The 17231-nt window shown below is 41.0% G+C and overlaps 1 protein-coding gene across 1 annotated transcript in view; it reads right to left on the bottom strand.

The window, feature by feature from the left end:
* Nucleotides 1-17231, bottom strand: part of RYR2 (ryanodine receptor 2) — a 725812-nt gene that overhangs the window by 109990 nt on the left and 598591 nt on the right. Inside the window, exons 76-79 of the mRNA XM_061624580.1 lie at nt 9650-9746; nt 7129-7232; nt 6185-6236; nt 5347-5397 (exon numbers count right to left, since the gene is read on the bottom strand). Of these exons, the coding sequence (XP_061480564.1) occupies nt 5347-5397; nt 6185-6236; nt 7129-7232; nt 9650-9746 (304 nt within the window). The remainder of the gene's footprint in view (nt 1-5346; nt 5398-6184; nt 6237-7128; nt 7233-9649; nt 9747-17231) is intronic.

Here is a 17231-nt window from a genome sequence, read left to right as displayed (position 1 = left end):
TGCCACGAATGCTACAGCCTTATGTAGCTTGACTAGGGTCTTGTGGAGCCAAGCTGATCAGGCTGAGGATCATCCAGTAGCTCATCCAACCACATCATGGAGGCTCTGGTAATCAAGGAAGTAATGCAGGCTATCCAGATTGCATACGCAGAGGCGTCATGGGTCTTCCTGAGGGCAAAATCTAGTGTGCGCTCAGAGGCATTCTTGAATTGAGAATCCCCTTCTTTAGGAAAAGCAATCTGGTGACAATACTCGAAATGGGCCTGTCCACTGCCAGGACTTTCAGGAAATCCATAAAGGTCGGAGCTAATGAGTAGAAGGCGAAAGCTGTCACATGGTGAATCGGGAGAGGATGACCCCATTCCGCAGGTGCAAACCTGTCCAGGGGGTCCGGAACGGGAAAGGTAAGTAGACTTAGGGGCCCTTAGCACCCTTAACAGGAACTGGTGATGGTTCAGGTCCCAAACCTTCCAGCCCCAAGGTGGCTAGGGCCTTGCGGAATACAGTGAGGTAATCCAAGGCCAGAAAAAGTTGATGTGATAGGTCCTCTTCTCTATCTGACTCACCACTCACCACTCCATTCGGCCTCCTCATCTCCAGGAATCCAGTGGGTCGACCTCAGTATCAATGGAGTGCTGGACTCTTCCCCGAGGAACATCAAAGGGATTAGGGGATGATGCCCTTTGCTTCTCAGATGGAGATAAGAGGATGAGCTTGTGGAGCAGATGCAAGAGAAGGCCTCTGAAGTACAGCTGCAAGAGATCTGAGCAGGGAATCTATGAATTGAGAAAGAAAGGCCTGATTCAAGAGAAGTCCCTGTAAGGGAGCATAACGAGACTGAGGATCCAGGGATGCTTGTGGATCAGGAGATGGTTGAGACTCAATAGATGGCTTGGGCTGAGAGGACACAGGTGGCTCAGAGAACTGTGTGGAAGCATGAGCATTATGCTGAGCTTTGGAGACTGTTTGGTGGGGGAAAAGAGCTGAGGTCTTGCCAGAGGACTGGTCCAAAAACCAAATTCCTCACTGGAGTAGTCGACAGGTGAGTGGAAGAGTGCCTCCAGCCTGTGTTGCCCATGAGACTGCTCCTCCACCACAGCCTCCGATGAGTTGCCTCAGGATGTAGGGGCACTGATGTAGCAAGCTGTCCTTGAAGCCTTCTGCATGGCCGAGAGAAACGACTTCTTATTGCATTTAGAAGGCTTAGAGATTTTGTGCTTATGAGGCTTGGATTCTGCCAAGGCCCATGAGATTGATGGGGTTGATGGATGCTGAGATTGCTGCTGCATGTCAAAGTGCTGCTGTTCAGACAAGACATCCATAAAAGCAGCATGGGATGACCCAGCCATGGTTACATGCACACAGTAGAGGGGAGCTGTACTAGGCATTAGTTGGACAGACTCCTAGTTAATCAACACACATACAGGTAGAGGGGTGTGGTGGATTAGCAAGGCCAAAATTAACCACACATAGTAGAGGGGAGCAGCCAAGAATGAAATCAACCACACACAGTAGGGAGGGAGTGGTTTGAGCCAAGAACAAATTCTTTAAATGCAGCCAAGACAAATTACACTGTCCATTGAAGAAGAGTGGTTCAGCCTCTAAATGCAGCCAAAACACGGCAACATAAAAAACATTTCCTTTCTCCCCCCCCCTTACCTTCTCAGAAGAAGAAGAAGACACAGAAGGCAAGCCTAAGTATGGGACAGCCAAGTACAAGACAACCCAGTTTGTTTGTTTTTGTGAAAGACAACGGGGAAGAAGGAACAATCAAACAAGAAAACTAAGTACAAAAAAAAAAGGATCAGTGGAACCCGGACAGGCTTATAATGGTGGACCACAATGGTAAGAAAAAGAAGAACCCAGAATGGTGGTAAGGAGGAGAGACCGCAATTATGCAAATGGAGCCACAGCCACGAGCTCTGGAACATGGGAAGGTGAAGCAGCAGCTGTAGGAGCAATCCCTAGCCACTAGCTAACACGGTGGCTTTGGGGGCAATCTCCAGTCACAGGCCACAATCAGGCAGCGGGGGGGGGGAAGGAAGCTGTGACCTCCAGATGACTGGAAGGGAGAAGGGAGGTAGTCGCTGGGGGGGAAGGCCCCAGTAGCCGCTAGCCAGGTAGCTGATCCAAGGAAAGAAGGCCAGCCTGAGCCAAAGGTCAGCAGAAATGAGAAAACAAAAGGTTTTTTAAAATATATATATATATATATGGAAAGAAACAGACTCACAGAATACAAGACTGAATACAGGAACACCAAACAGGAACAACTCAGGAACATCAAATAAGAACAAACACACAAGAGAGCTAAGGCAAAAGGATCTAACCTAGAACAGAGGCAGGAATGGACTGAGATCTGACTGGAAGGAGCAGTTGAAATCTTGACTCCCATGCCTTCCTGCCTTTGGACACTAGGTGGCATTAATACCCTCCTAATGGCAAAATGTGAAAAACCTAGGTAAAATGTCCCATGCAGGGATTCTGTAATTGAGTGCCTAAGATTATACCTTCAGTCACATAAGAAAATAACAGAGTATGGCAGAATTCAGTATGTTGGAGATTCTTCATCACGGAAATTGTGTGCAATCTCATTGTTTGAAGGCTCACCTTATTTTCAGTTAAATAAAGTTTTAAAAATATTTACTTTCAATTAATGACTATCACTACACGTGCTGTATACTATATACATCACTATTTTTATATAGCAAAACAAAAAGGCTCCATGAATTAATGTTCTTAATGTAACTAAGAAATAATAGTTTTTTTTAAAAAAATGCATGGTAACACTTCTAATCCATCTACTTTCAGACATGAAGAAATTTTATTGTAAGCAAATAATTCCTCTACTTTATATCTCTAACATTTGAATCATATTATTACCCCTTGTATTTTTATAACTTAGTTAACTGTAGTTTTAGATATATCTCACTCCCAAATTTGCATGAGATAACTGCAATCAACAAAAAGTTAAGGGTACAAGTTCTGTTTTAAAAATCTGTGTTTCAATGATAAACCATGTCAGGAAGATTGCTGCCCTCTGAAATAATTTATTCCTACCCTTCTATGTGCAAGACAGAGCGGCACACCACTTAAGCCTTGAGAAACCCATTATTTTTGATTGCCAATAGTCTGGTTAATCCATCAAATTATAGGTTGATAGTGATCAGAGGCACAGAATCATGAAGCAGCTAAGACAAATTAAATAGGAGCAAAAATTGCTTAGTGCTTCCACTTACTCCAGGCAAGGAAATTCTAGAGGGTTGTGGAAAATAAAATCCCACAGAGTTAGGTTGTGTCCTTCCCCTTGTTCCTATTTTTATCTCGTGAATAAGGGTCCCTGGGCGATATCTTGCAGAAATTTGGAATTCAGGTCCATTAGTATGAAAATGACCTGTCTTCATCCAACCCAGGGCTCACAGTCTCTCACTCCTTAATAATTATCTTGCTATAATAGAGTACTGGATGTGGGACAGGTAGCTGATGCAGGCAGGGCCAGTCTGGCGAGATGGTAACTCCTCCCCTTGGAGAGGAGGCAAAAGGCTTTAGTGGTCCTTGTTTGTTCCTTCCAGTAAGAGGTGTCATTCCTATCAGGAATGCCATCCATCCTCAGGTAAATAATGGTGCTTGGTGAGCCTATTAGGGAGTACAGGTCGGTTTTCCCTGGCAGACAAGTTCTTATCCAAGATCAGCAGTGAAATGATGAGCATATTACTTCTTATGAGAAGATCAAGGGCCAGTTCTTATGAGACTTCATACTTGGGCAGGAACAACAGAATACAAAATACATGAGTGGCAAAATATGAACCATGCCATTGGCATATCATCATCTCAATTCTTCCTAAAACACATGTGTAAAGCATCTGGGTCCCCTGTGTATATTTACTTAAAGAAAGAGGAATGGAAATAGGAGACGCAGGCACAGTTCATATTTGATTCACCATTCATATGTTTTGCACTTAGGTAGTTACACACCAAAGTATAAAAAGTCCTGTACAAACCAGGTTTCCTGATTCATTCCTGTCTACTTTTCATTGTCATCTTTCTAACCACAGGAACAGGAGAAGCACTCATCTCCCAAAAAAAGGAAGAGATAAATTCTCTTTCTTTTGGGATGGCAGGATAAATTTTGGAAATTATTTTTTCAGAGGAAGGTTTGGCTTACTTAACTCTATCTTTGACCATCCAAGGATATTGCTTGCTAGATTTACATTGGGTGACTCTTCCTGTGTATTTTGGAATATATCCAATAGTTATACATATGTCAGCTAATCCGTTAACATTTTTTATTATTTTAAGTACCATTCTTTTTCCTTTTTTTTGTCTTTTAGTCCTGTTCTTAATAAAACATTTACTTAATTTGGCTTTTGCATTTGGGGTATTTCTGGAGACAAGCCCAAGAGACTATGTTCCTTTCACGTGCCTAAGATACTTGGCTTCATTCTGTCTACTTATGCCTACGAGGCAATACAAGAAAAGCCACACAAATCTTGTTTTACAAAGTCGAAACAAGAGGGGGGAAACCCTTAGTAACTTGTGAGGTAAACCAAATCCTTTCTTCCTCACTGAAAATTTCATTGAACTTCTGACAGACTTCAACTTTGGGGGGTGTCTCCGCCTCCCTCAACTGCCCCCCCAAAGGGCCACCTTTAGTAATAAACTAAAAAGAAGGCTACCTTTGTTGGTACTTGGAAGTTTTGGATGAAGCAGATCACAGCAACACACTTCGTAACAGGAACATACTGGCAAGAGACTGCAACTATGCACCTATATCTTTACTAGTGTCTCTTGCCTTTTGGGCAATATTCTATGTGCTGATCTTAGAAAACTTTTTACATACTTGTTCTAATGTATGTGCTCCTACTGGGAGAAAGGGTGGGATATAAATTTAAATAATAATAACAGCTATTATTATTATTATTAATCTACTTAATATCTAACTATAATACCTAGGATCATTATATTTAATACAACTTGGATGCATTTGGAAAGCAAGCACCCATAGCACTGTGTTTTGTCTATTTGCAACTTTTGTAAAGAAAGCTTTCCAAGTGCCTACATTGTGAACATGGAACATTCCCATGGAGATTCATTCATCAAAGGCTTCACAAATGTATTTTGAAATAACTGTCAAATATTTTAAATTAGATTTTGCTTCTGTTAGTACATATGGTATCAAGATTGGAAATCTTGATTTTTAAAATTCAAACAGATAAAATGTAAGTACTTAGTTTACTAAAGATTATGTCCATTAAAAATATAAAACCATGAACCAAGAAATGCTAGTTAGATGCTATGAAATAATGTACAATATAAAACATAAAAAGTAAATCATCATCATCATCTTACTTCAAAACTCTTCACTTCCTCTTCACTATCATCATCTTCTTCATGACAGCTCTGAAACCATGTGAAAAGAACACACTCACAAACTGACTTTTAAAGTCAAATAAATTAGTTTTAGTGAGAAAAATTCTCCTTCTTAAAAGATAGGTGTTAAGTATACATTGGTTAAATCCAATGTTATGCAAGTGGACTTCCCTCACCCAACAGGTCTTTCTCCTTTCCTCTGAAGCTCCCCTACCATGCCTCCCTAAATATGCTCTGGAGGGTCTTCCAACCTTTGGAACAGTGGGAAGGAGAGGAAAGAGAAGTCCCATTGTGTAATGCTCACAGACTGCCACAAATGGATATTACTCTTAATCTTTTACAGTTACAAAATACACCATCATCATTAGTGATAAGCAAGCTCCCTTGAGCTTGATTCGTAACTGGGCTCAGCTAACAATGATATTTTACTCAAACATGTCATCAGCAGCATAGCAGGGTCTGATCCTTACCCCCAAAACCCTCTAAACACCCTGCCCTCTAGACCCTTTACAAGGCAATGGTTTCAGACGTCCTGGGAAAATTACATTTCCCAAGGCTCCTACCACATTTCAAACACTGGAGTGTGAGGGACAGACACCCTCCTGCCCTGCCATTGTATCCAGTAAATGGTGGGTGGGAGGAGTCAGATTAAAATCTGAGCTGGAGAAGAACATGGGGAATCATAATGTTCACCACAGTTTTAAGCTATGCATTGCAAGTCAATGAGATTTGTATTCAGAAGCAAGGAATGACAAAACTTAGCTACATCTTTACTACAGATAGCAAACAATTTTATGTGCTCTTGTGAAAAAGTTACCTTTGCCATAATATCAGCATATGCCATATAAAGGTAATCTTCTTCAAGCTTACTGAAGTACAAGAAAAGGAAGAACAAGTTATTACCATTATCATAAAAGAGCTACTCTGTGTCTAGGTTAAAATAGCATATTAATTAAGAAGAAAGGCTGGTGAAGACATAATTGTGTTTAATGCAAGGTCAGCTGGGCCTGGGTCCTGTCATCACCATAGCAACCTTGTAAGTCCATGTGCTCTGAGAGGAATGCTGAAGGAGGAACAGCAAAGATGAAGGACATAAGAACTTTTTCTGCTACTAAAACATCTGGGTTGAACTCCTCCCATACCATCAACGTAATTAGAACTATAAATATATGTGCATGCTTATAAGAATAATATATTCAAATTATGTCTTTTTATTTGTTTAAACTCTTTCCCCTCACATTTTTAAATATTCTATAATTCATTATGGCTTGGTCTTCAGCAAATCAAATATAAGCAAACAAGACCACAATGATAATGTATCAATCTATATCTATAAATTTCCCAACTTTAGCTAAACTATTTTTAGTGGAAATAACTATAGTTTTCCCTCTTATTGATTAGTATTTTTAGAGATGTAGATGAATTCAAAATTGGTTCATATTTGTACTTCACAATCCCTTTTAAAACACTAGGAGAAAAATAACAGAGGGGCAATTCAAACACTACGGGTTGTATCCAAACAAGTCATACTCAAGAGTACACCCATTGAAATCAATGGGTCATAACTACATTGCCCATTGATTTCAGTGGATCTGCTCCAAGTATAATTTAGTTGAATACAACACTATAGACTAGCCCTGATTTTTACACTAAGCTCCTCATTACTATTCCCAACAGCAGGGTGAACTAAAAATGCAGGTTTACAGAGAAAGCAATTTACAAAAAAATAATAAAATATCCTCCCTTTCCCATCACTCTTACCATTTTTCAGTTAATGCTGTTCGACTGAACAGTAAAATAAGCTGATGCAAAGGATCAACTCTTTTAATGCATTCATCTTCTTCTGGTATTTCTTCTCCAGGTTTCTATGGGAAAATATGAAACATGATTAGGATGTAAAATATTTGGTATCTGGTAAATATATTTACTTGAATGCCTTATTCATCACCATCAAATTTATGTCCAAATAATGGGCCAAGATAAGGATGCTTGAGGAATTCAAACTTTGCAAATTCAAGTATGAGCTGAACTAATCCACATGTTCCAGACTAACATGTGGATCAGAACTCAATTGTCTACAGGCTTTCACACTTCTGAAATATTATTATTATCAGAAACAGAAAAATATAAATATATATCAACATGAAAAAAGTTGCTGGACATCTGTTTAACACCAAAGTATAAGACTCTGAAGGCACATCTTAGTTAAAACAAATTACAATAGATGAAGTACTGAGTTAAACTCCAAGTCTTATCACTGAGCCAAGGTTACAAAGTACACCATAATACATGACATGATGCATCCCCATCAGATGCCATGGATGGAATAGATGAATGATTCCGGCTTTCTTCGACCCCCACTCCAGCATAGCTGAAGGGTCCTGGGTGCTATACCACCTGGCATTTTGTACACATTTTTATCTAAAGGAAGGTATATTCCCATGGTCTTATCAGATACTGCCTGTTAGAAGTGGCACTAGCCGCCTCCTTGCTGTCTCTTTCTACCTTCTCTCTATGCAACCTCATGAGGTTCCCTATCGGGTCATTAATCAGGCTCCTCCTGGTGGCGCTTCTATTCTCAAGTCCCTAGAAAGTCTGCTTTGCCCTGTCTGCAAATGTCAGCCACATCATTTAATGAGCTTCCTCTTACTTCATGTTGATAGTTAACATAATACATTGACTGTCTGGCCAGACATTTTATCTTGTACTGTACTCTGCTTTATAAGAAAACAATGCTTTGTCCAGAAGGGAGGGTTGGAGAAATCCATTTTTAAAATAGAACATTTTCCTCTATGCTCTACACCATACTAAGCTACAAGCTACATACTAAGCTACTTAGCTTGTAGCTAAGCCATTATAAGCTTATGTAAATGGTTTCAGCACATTATATGCATATTTTAAGCCATTATCTGAGCTGTTCTATTACATGTTTCTCCCTGCCTGCACTGCTCCTTGAACCTCTAGTTTTGGAGGTTTAAAAAGAGCCATGCCAAGCAGCTTGCAAGCTGTTTCATGCAGCTTCTTTAAACCTCAGAAATTGGAAGCTTAAAGGAGCTGCACTTGCATACCCTTTGGAAACCACTCCACAGGAAGGAGAAGCGGTTTCCATTTAATGGAAACTACTTCCAACTCCTTGAGCAAGGCACGAAGCATTTCAAACAGCATAGCACTGCACTATGAAGTCCTGACAACCTGGGCTTCAAAACATAGCATCACCTTATGTCATTGACTTCAGGTGACTGACACATGGGCAGCTCTGCCAGCCTGTCAAGTTTGGCCTGCCATGGGGTGGGGAGATAACAATCTGGCTCCCTAGTGAGAAAAAGTTCCCAACCCCTGCCCTAAACATTTGTAGCCTCCAAATCTGCACTTTCTATCTGAGAGAGAGAGAGAGAGAGAGACTGTGTTTTAGAAAATAATTTGGTTCCTCCCTAAACCCTGAGTTCATCCCAGCTGAGGCCTCGTCCACAACGTGAACCCAGAGAGAAAGAACAGACAAGTGTGCGTCTTTAAGAGTGCTGAGCATGCTTTTCCTCCAAAACCCCACACTGCCTTACATCTACTCCTTCAGTTACTCACCCATCCTCTTCCTCCTCTTCTGCTTTGTATGCTTGCTCCTTCTTGCATGTCATGTGTGCATTGTTAGTTTAGTCATGATTAGCTAATTCTCCCAAATTAAAAAGTATATATTGTTGCTTAACTGTTCCTTATTGCCATAATAGATGTGCATATTTTGCTGAGCTATTCCACATTGCAGTTTATATCTTCATTCTGTGTGTATTCAATAAACATTATCCCCATTTTAAGACCTGTGTGAATATACGTTACTGGATAAATCTGCTAAGAAGCACTGTTGGCACTGTTCAAAGTCACTAACACTTGAGACTGGTAGAATGTATATAAGTGACACATATGTTTATAGCAGAGGCTCACTAAGAAAGGAACTACAATAGCTATGCATGCACATATTTATAGTAAGTGGTTTTAGATTATTAAGTCTCTGCACCAGTATGAGCTCTAAGATTTTGGGTATCCTTGGCCAAGGGCTCCCTCAATGACAAGAGAGACAGGGCATTCAAACTGATAATCTCTCACACCCCCTCTTAACTTCATATGTGCTCTGTGCAAAGTGAAAATGGAGACACTGTTGGGGTAGAGAGCCTTTTGTTTATAGCACTGGCAATTTCTTGATTTTGGCACCTTTTGGAGCTGGTTCTGTTATGCTCTGTAATTGTCCACAAAATCTACAAAGGACTTCAAATACCATGAACTGCAAACATACTGCTAAATCTTCTATCAGTGTATCTTCAAAGTAGTGCTCTTCTGTTTCCACCCAGGACTTTTCATATCCTTGAAGAAAAAGATTGACAGCTCGATGCCTAAAAAAGAAAAAGAAGTGTGTGAGTATGTATGTATATATGTACGTATCAAGAAAAAGATTTATTTGGTCCAGGACAATGGTTCCTTTGCTCAGACTTCTGGGTAGAGAGTTGGCCGATGTGTAAAGGTTTCTTTCCCACTAATTAGATATAAGCTCATCTAGGCAACTGTGTTATCTGATACAAGCTACACCTAAAGGCCACTATGGCAGTCCTGCTAATTGGGAATAGATGACTCTCTGGTGAGACATCATGTATGTTCCAGTCCAGGAACGTTAAACCCAGATAGCCATCTGATTGATCAGGCAAATTGTTTCATTGTTACTAGATCTTTTTCTATAAAAGTAATCTTGCCCTTTGTTCTGTACCTCACATCTTAGTTCCTGACACCTATGGACATCCTGTGCTACTTGCTGGTTTCTGTGGGGTCATTTGCTCTATTGGTTTGTATTAAGAATTAGACAAGGTAGCTTTTGTTATTTTTATTCTTCTCTTCTAATTCCCTACACATATTTTTTTACTCTTAGTAGTCCATTATAATTATATATTTCATAGGTATACAGGTACTTTTTATGCTGCTATTTTTAAATAATTATTCATTAATGTACCTCCTATATTTTTAGTGTGGAATTGAGCTTTGGTATCAAGCCAGTTCTTGGGCCTCTTAGTCAAATTGCTACTAAGCAACCTTTTAGGGACTCAAGGGACAGTCAGCCTAATTCTTAGCTCGTCTTCCTGAATCCCAAGTGGTATCTGGAATACAGCTTCGGAGCCTCCTGATCCAAGTTGCTTAGATTTAAGGAGTGGTAGCAGATCCTCCGTGGTGCAGAGTGGTAAGCGACGGTAACGCAGCCGAAGCTCTGCTCACGGCCGGAGTTCGATTCCAACGGAAGGAGGAAGTCGAATCTCCGGTAAAAGGGGTCGAGGTCCACTCAGCCTTCCATCCATCCGTGGTCGGTAAAATGAGTACCCGGCATATGCTGGGGTATAAAGAAAGGCCGGGGAAGGAACTGGCAATCCCACCCCATATACACAGTCTGCCTAGTAAACGTCGCAAGACGTCACCCTAAGAGTCGGAAACGACTCGCACTACAAGTGCAGGGACACCTTTACCTTTTTAGCAGGGTTCTACCTTGCAGGGTTAGTTTTTACACTGATCATTTGGCACCAACTAAACCAACAGAACTTAAGTTTCCTGGTTTGAAGCCAGAAGTTTTTGACAGTACATGTGTATGTATGTGTATATGAACGTTGATATTAGTCTAAAGTTTTAAATATACACAAAAAAAATACAGATCAACCTGGTGAGTAATTAATAAACTAAAATTAGAGGTCTCCATAGTCCATTCCATAAGCTTGATTATGCATGAATTGAACAGCATATAAAGATTTACAAATTATTAAACATTCTATAACCATGATTTAAAGGTACATAATCTTCACCTTTTTTTCATCTATAACATATTAATTGCATGGATTTTAGACCTCTCTCTCTCTCTCTCTCTGTGTGTGTGTGTGTGTGTGTAATGTTTTTTATAGGATGCAATCCACAAAAGGCTCTACTGGTGTTCCCCCAGTACAGGCAGCCAAGCGACTTCTCTAGGATCAGGCAGTCTGGCCTTGCAGAATTTGATTGGGAGCTGCTGTGATTGCTCTGATCACCCACAACAATCTTGAAAGGAAGTGCACAGCCAACCTGGTATACCTTGGGGCTTGTAAGGACTCTGCTGTCTATATTGGCACTTGAGGAAGGAAGTATCAAAGCAGTGCAAAGCACAGTTTTTCATTCGTGTTAGGAAGTTGGGCTCCTACTGGGAGAAAGGGTGGGGTATTATTATTATTATTATATAATGATGATGATGGTGATGATGTCCCCTCTCCTACCTCAGGTAACAGCAGAGTTAAAGCTATACTGCTGACCAAAGACAGGAAAAGCTCAGTGTTTCATTGATTTTGCACAATTTAAAACCCCAAAAGAAAAAGAGTTTTTGGTTGTTCAATGTCTTCGTGTTTCAGAAGAGTCAGACAAATGGTTGTTTCCTTCTTAATGTGTTTCACCTTTTAAATCAGGTCTTCAGGTTAGAAAGAACTGTTGGTTCCCTACCTGAATGGTAGTTCTGTGTTGCTGGAAAGAAACTCATCAGAATGGATTTTGGCGCTGCCTTGTGGTCAAAGACAGGAAAGACAACTTGAAGGAAGTAGGCAGCTCCCACAATATACTCCTTCAGTTTGCATCCTCACCAAGTTCCAACAGGTCAAAGGAGAAATAACAGCAGTAGAAAAAAAACTACTTCTTTATACGTTTGCAGATACAGACAAACCCATTGATCATAAATGTAGAACTGTTAGTACAGGAAAGAGGGCAGTTAGTACCAGGATGCAACCTGATGAGTTGCTTTCCAGCAACACAGAACTAACATTCAGGTAGGGAACCAATGGTTCTTTCTTGTGTTGCTGGAAGAAATTAATCAGAATGGGATTTTCTAAAGCTTCCCATGTAGGGTGGGATAAAAAGAAGGCTGCCCCTTAAGTTAGGAATGGTATGCTGAAGGACCCTCCTGCCAAAGGCTGCCTCAGCTGAGGCATAAGTGTCAATTTTATAGTGTGTAGTGAATGAACTTGGGGATGCCCATGTTGCTGCCCTGCAAATTTCCTCTATGGAAGCATTAGTCAAAAGTGCTGCCAAGGTGGCTGCACTCATAGAATGGACTGTGATCCTATCAGGGGCAGGAAGTCTCAGAGCCTTGTAGGCAAGATCTATACAGAAGAATTGTGGAAGAATTGTTGAAGGCAGCTTCCAACCGGGGTCTGGTTGGTATCATTGCAATTGTTGAGTATGTCCCCCTTTGATGGAGACAGGAACTTGGCTCCTTGGTGGTATCTGAAAGAATATCTGGGCTAGTTCCAGTTACCCTGGCTGGGTCTGGAGTCCTTGCATCTTTGAGGCAGACAAGAGCTTCAAAAGACCTAACTCGATGAATAAGGAGAAAAGTGATGAGAGAAGCAGCTGTCATCTCTCCAAGAGGAGTCCAGCACCTTCCTCTTGTCTTTAGACACAACAAGGAAGTCCTTCAGGGCAACTTCCCCAAACAACTTCCCTCTGGAATAGGGGGCAGTAGACAGGTTGACCCTGGAGGTAGTGTTTGCCTCCCAGTGTTTCAGGTGAAGAGTCCTTCTGGCCACCACATCTGCTGCCACAGACTAGGCTGCAAAATGAGTTGCATCTAGTGTAAGCATCTGCCACATACACTGCTGCCCTGGAGAGCTTAAGGAGGGACTTACAAACCCAATCTAGATCTTGGTTAGGGTTGTCAGTTAAATCATCCAACCAAACAAGGGCTGCACAACTGAAGAAGTACAAGAAACCCAAACTGTCAAAGCTGCAGCTTCATGTGCCCTGCATAGGGCACAGTCCAAGCGCCTCTCATTGGAATCCCTGAGTTGAGAATCCTCATCTTTGGGGAGGAGATTCTTGGCCACAAGAGCAAACCCTGGATGGTCAACAGCTGGAATCTTTGGCAGCTCTGTAAATTTGGATCTAAATTGTAAAACTTATTAGTGAGAGAGACAGATTTTTTTATATTGCAATGGGATATCCCATTCTGCCTTGAATGGACCAGGGACCAAGGCCAAGAGTTGCCAAAACCCTGGTCGAAAGGGGAGCAAAATAAGACTCATGGAAGAAACAATGAGGGGATTGCTCCTCTATCAGACAGCCTTCACTCCAATCTCCTCTCTCCAACTCAGGAGTAAGGAAGGGGTCTAATGGATCTATGTCATCAGCTGAGATATTCTGCTGATATGAGGGTGCAGGTTCTCCAACACTGTCAATATAGAGAGCAAATGGGTTAGGGGAGGAACACCAGGTTTTTAAGAATGATGGCCATCAAAGTTGCAGATTTTAGATGAATGGAATTTTTATATTAGAGATAGTCTGGACTTAAAGTTTCCACTGGTGGAAATTTTTGATTTAGATAAAATTGTTCACCTCCATGGAGCCTTTGAGTTTAGAAGCAGCAAAATACCTCAGACTTAATGGAATGCCTATTTTTGATTGGTATGAGGAAACTAGTAAGAAATTGCATGAATCCCGGGTAAGGAGTCTTAAGGACTCCCAAGGAAAAAAATTTTTGAAGCCCAAGGAATGTAAAGAAGAGAGCCCAGTAGATGTCACAGATTCTTTCACTGAAATGAAGTGTTGTCTAAATAATGCTGTGAGAATGTTTTCCTGCTGTCTGACTCACGACAAAACACAGGTCTGCCTAGGTGACTTGAGAATGTAGCTGAAGCATGTGTAAAGGTAGATAGAGTTAGAGACCAGGAGACTATGTTAAAACATTATCTATGAAGAACAGAAGGCAAAGGCATCAGTTGGTGCAAAAGCTAGGTATTTTCTAAATAAAGTCCCATGTGCCCATTACAGGGAAGAGGAAGTTAAGGCTACAAATGGTTGTAATATAGTATGTCATGAAAAAGATGTATGGAGAAGGCTGGAGAGCTAAACTGAAGGATTAGGAAATATAACTATTTTTCTGCTTATCTTTCTTTGCAGATAACAAAGGTTTGGAAGGGTTAAGAAATGTTTTACTGGCAAACATATTAACTAAAAAGGGAGACAGCAAGAGAATTGGTTAATGCCAACAGTTCAACCCTTCCTCTTCCCCCGCTTTCTGGAGGGAGACTTGAGATCAATAAATAATTGCAAGTTCAAGGCTGAGAGAAAAGGGGAGTTTCTTTCCACCAGCAACCCCTCCTTTCCCCAGCCCATTTCAAAACAACATGGTTGTATTTTTATTTTTAATTAGTTCTGAAGAACATTTGGGTATTTTTTTTGCATTGAGCTAGTCTTTGACTGCAAGTGAGCCAGATGCTGGCACCTTGATATGGGGATTCCAGAGCAACTTTTTATGTGTAAAAGTTTGTGCATGGTCAGAAGCTGTAGGCTCCCCAAAGACCAGAAAATTGGTATTTGTCATTTTGAGGGGATGAGATCTGTATAAATTTGTATGTTGGAAGTCTGTACTTATACTTTTATCCACAGGAAAACCAGAAGGTAATAACTCCAGCTCTCTGATGTTAAAGAAACAAAGGTATTTAACAACACAATGCCTAAATGGGTCTGTTTAGGGAATGCCAAATTTACATTTTCAGAAAATAATGCAGTCTTCATAAACTGTGCTAATTCTTCTGTTTATCTCTCAACCATGATCCAGTCTCTAATAGCAACCATTAAAGATCATGCCCCAGATTCTGAAAAAGACAAATGGAGACTGGCAGGTTGCCTCTTGCACTTAGACCATTTGGGGGCTCTCCAGACAGTTGCTTGGTAGCGCCCATGGTCCTTCTTCCCTATTTTTCTGGAGTGCACCACAGTGTGGCCTGCTCTAGAAAAGGGAGAATGATACATGCAAAACAGCAAGATTGGCATGCTCCAAATTTTCCAACTGTGGCCCAGCATATTACCACACCTGCCCTGTTTGCCAAGCCCACAATGTGGGTAAAGCTGTAAGGACAAAAACAAAACCCATACCCCATCATGAGGACCTTTTGTAAATGGTCACGTTGATTTTATTTAAATGCAAACATGTTGTTCTTATGAATTTGTACTTGTCATTGTATGCATGAATTCTGGACGGATTGAGACCTACCCTAGAACAAAGGCCAACACCATCACAATTACCAAAAGATTGTTGAAGGAATACATTTGGTATCTCCTTTCCATGATGAATGCCAGAGCAACAGCTAAGAAAAAAAAATCTGGACTGTCACTTCATGACCTCATAGGTCACTCGATGTGAACCCCCATTTCACCTCCTGTAAATCTCGCCCACTGTGATCTCCATTTAAATGATGAAATAGTCATGAACTATTGTAAGGTGTTAATGAAGTATGCTAAGGCCTTTCATTATAGATCCAGGTAGCCCTACCCAGAGAACCAGAGGACCAGTGTCATTCTATCCAGCCAGGTGATTGAGTCCAAGTCAAGGTACATCAAAGGAATTATTCACTGGAACCTCACCAGAAAGACCCCTTCCAGGTACTGTTGGACCAGGAACACAGCTGTAAAGCACCAAGGACTCCCTACATGGATTCATGTGTCACACTGCAAGAAGACTTTACCACCAGAACCTGAGGACTCCAGTAGCAACACCAGTCAAACCCCCGGACATCTTGGCCCTGAAGGAGAAGAGGACTTCTGGCTTTGTTCCTGGTTTTGGTTGGTTCCATTCTTCCTTGTTTTGACAACTTTGTTCCTGCTTCTGTTTCCCTTTTTGAACTCACGACTAAAGGCCTCCACAGTCTGGTAGTGGGCCTAGTGCCGGCCAGCAGGAGAGCCTATTAGAGAAGAAACCTTCAACAAAGGGCCATAATAATGCTCTCAACGAAAGTCCAGTGGTAAGCCAAGCATTCACTGGTGAAGAAGATTTGCCATTCCAAGATGCAGCTGAAAACATTCAGCAGACCAGGTACCATCTTAGAGAAAGAAGTCCTCCATCTAGATGCCACTTCCCAAAGTGGGTGTGGCCTGTTGTTGTGTGGCTTCTATTCTCTGGACTAGTTTGGCTGCTCCTGGCCCGGCCTGGCCTGGACGTGCCTGGAGGGACCAGACCTGGTTCCTAGTTATTGTAGCTCCAAGACAGTAGGCACCCAAGGTATATGAAACTGGTGGCAAGCAACTGAATGACTCTGAACTCATGAAACTGTTTCCCAACAAGAGTTGGTGGAAACCTAGCCAACCTAAGCACTCTATGCATCATAGTTGAAACCACAAAAAATCTTTCATACTACTGATCAGATTTTTTATGAGACAGACACATGGGATTTATGGTCTTGGTTCAGTTACATTTTTGGATCATTTGGCTCTACCAATACATGGCTTATTGATATTGCTTGCTATATTAGTAGAAATTTATGCTATCATAATGCTTGTGCAATGCTGCTTAAGTTGCACCATGAAACAAATGCAAAAGCCTTTGAACCTGTAACAAAAAACAGAAAGTGCTTAACATGTATGAGGAAATTATAGAAATGAAAGCACATGAAAATGAAATCAATGGTTTAATGCAAATTTAAGTTTGATATGACGTTGAGCTAGAAAAGCTCAAAAGGAGGGAATTGTGGAATTAAAATTCTGTGGGCCTTAAAACTTTGGTCTGAACCTTGCAGACACAAAGGGAATGAAGATGAGGATGAAGTGCTGCAGAGTACATATACAGAGTGTTACATGTACAGAGTGTTACATGTACAAAGTACACGTACAGAGTGTTACAGAATGTTCCAAGAAAACCGTTGCCGTTTGACTTTCTGGAAAACCACAAAGTAGATAGCACATGTGCATAGCTCAGGCATTTCTTTCACAAATAGTAGAAATATGTCAGTGTGATGATGGAAATCTGCTTCTGCACACCTTAGAAATTTTGCTATAAGAGTGAGCGGACAATTGTCTATGGGAGAGAGAGCTTTGGACTAGCACTTGTCTGAAGT

This window comes from Rhineura floridana, chromosome 4, assembly GCF_030035675.1.
Source record: "Rhineura floridana isolate rRhiFlo1 chromosome 4, rRhiFlo1.hap2, whole genome shotgun sequence".
Taxonomy (NCBI): domain Eukaryota; kingdom Metazoa; phylum Chordata; class Lepidosauria; order Squamata; family Rhineuridae; genus Rhineura; species Rhineura floridana.
Note: the sequence above shows the minus strand (reverse complement) of the source record. Positions and strands in the feature narration are given on the sequence as shown.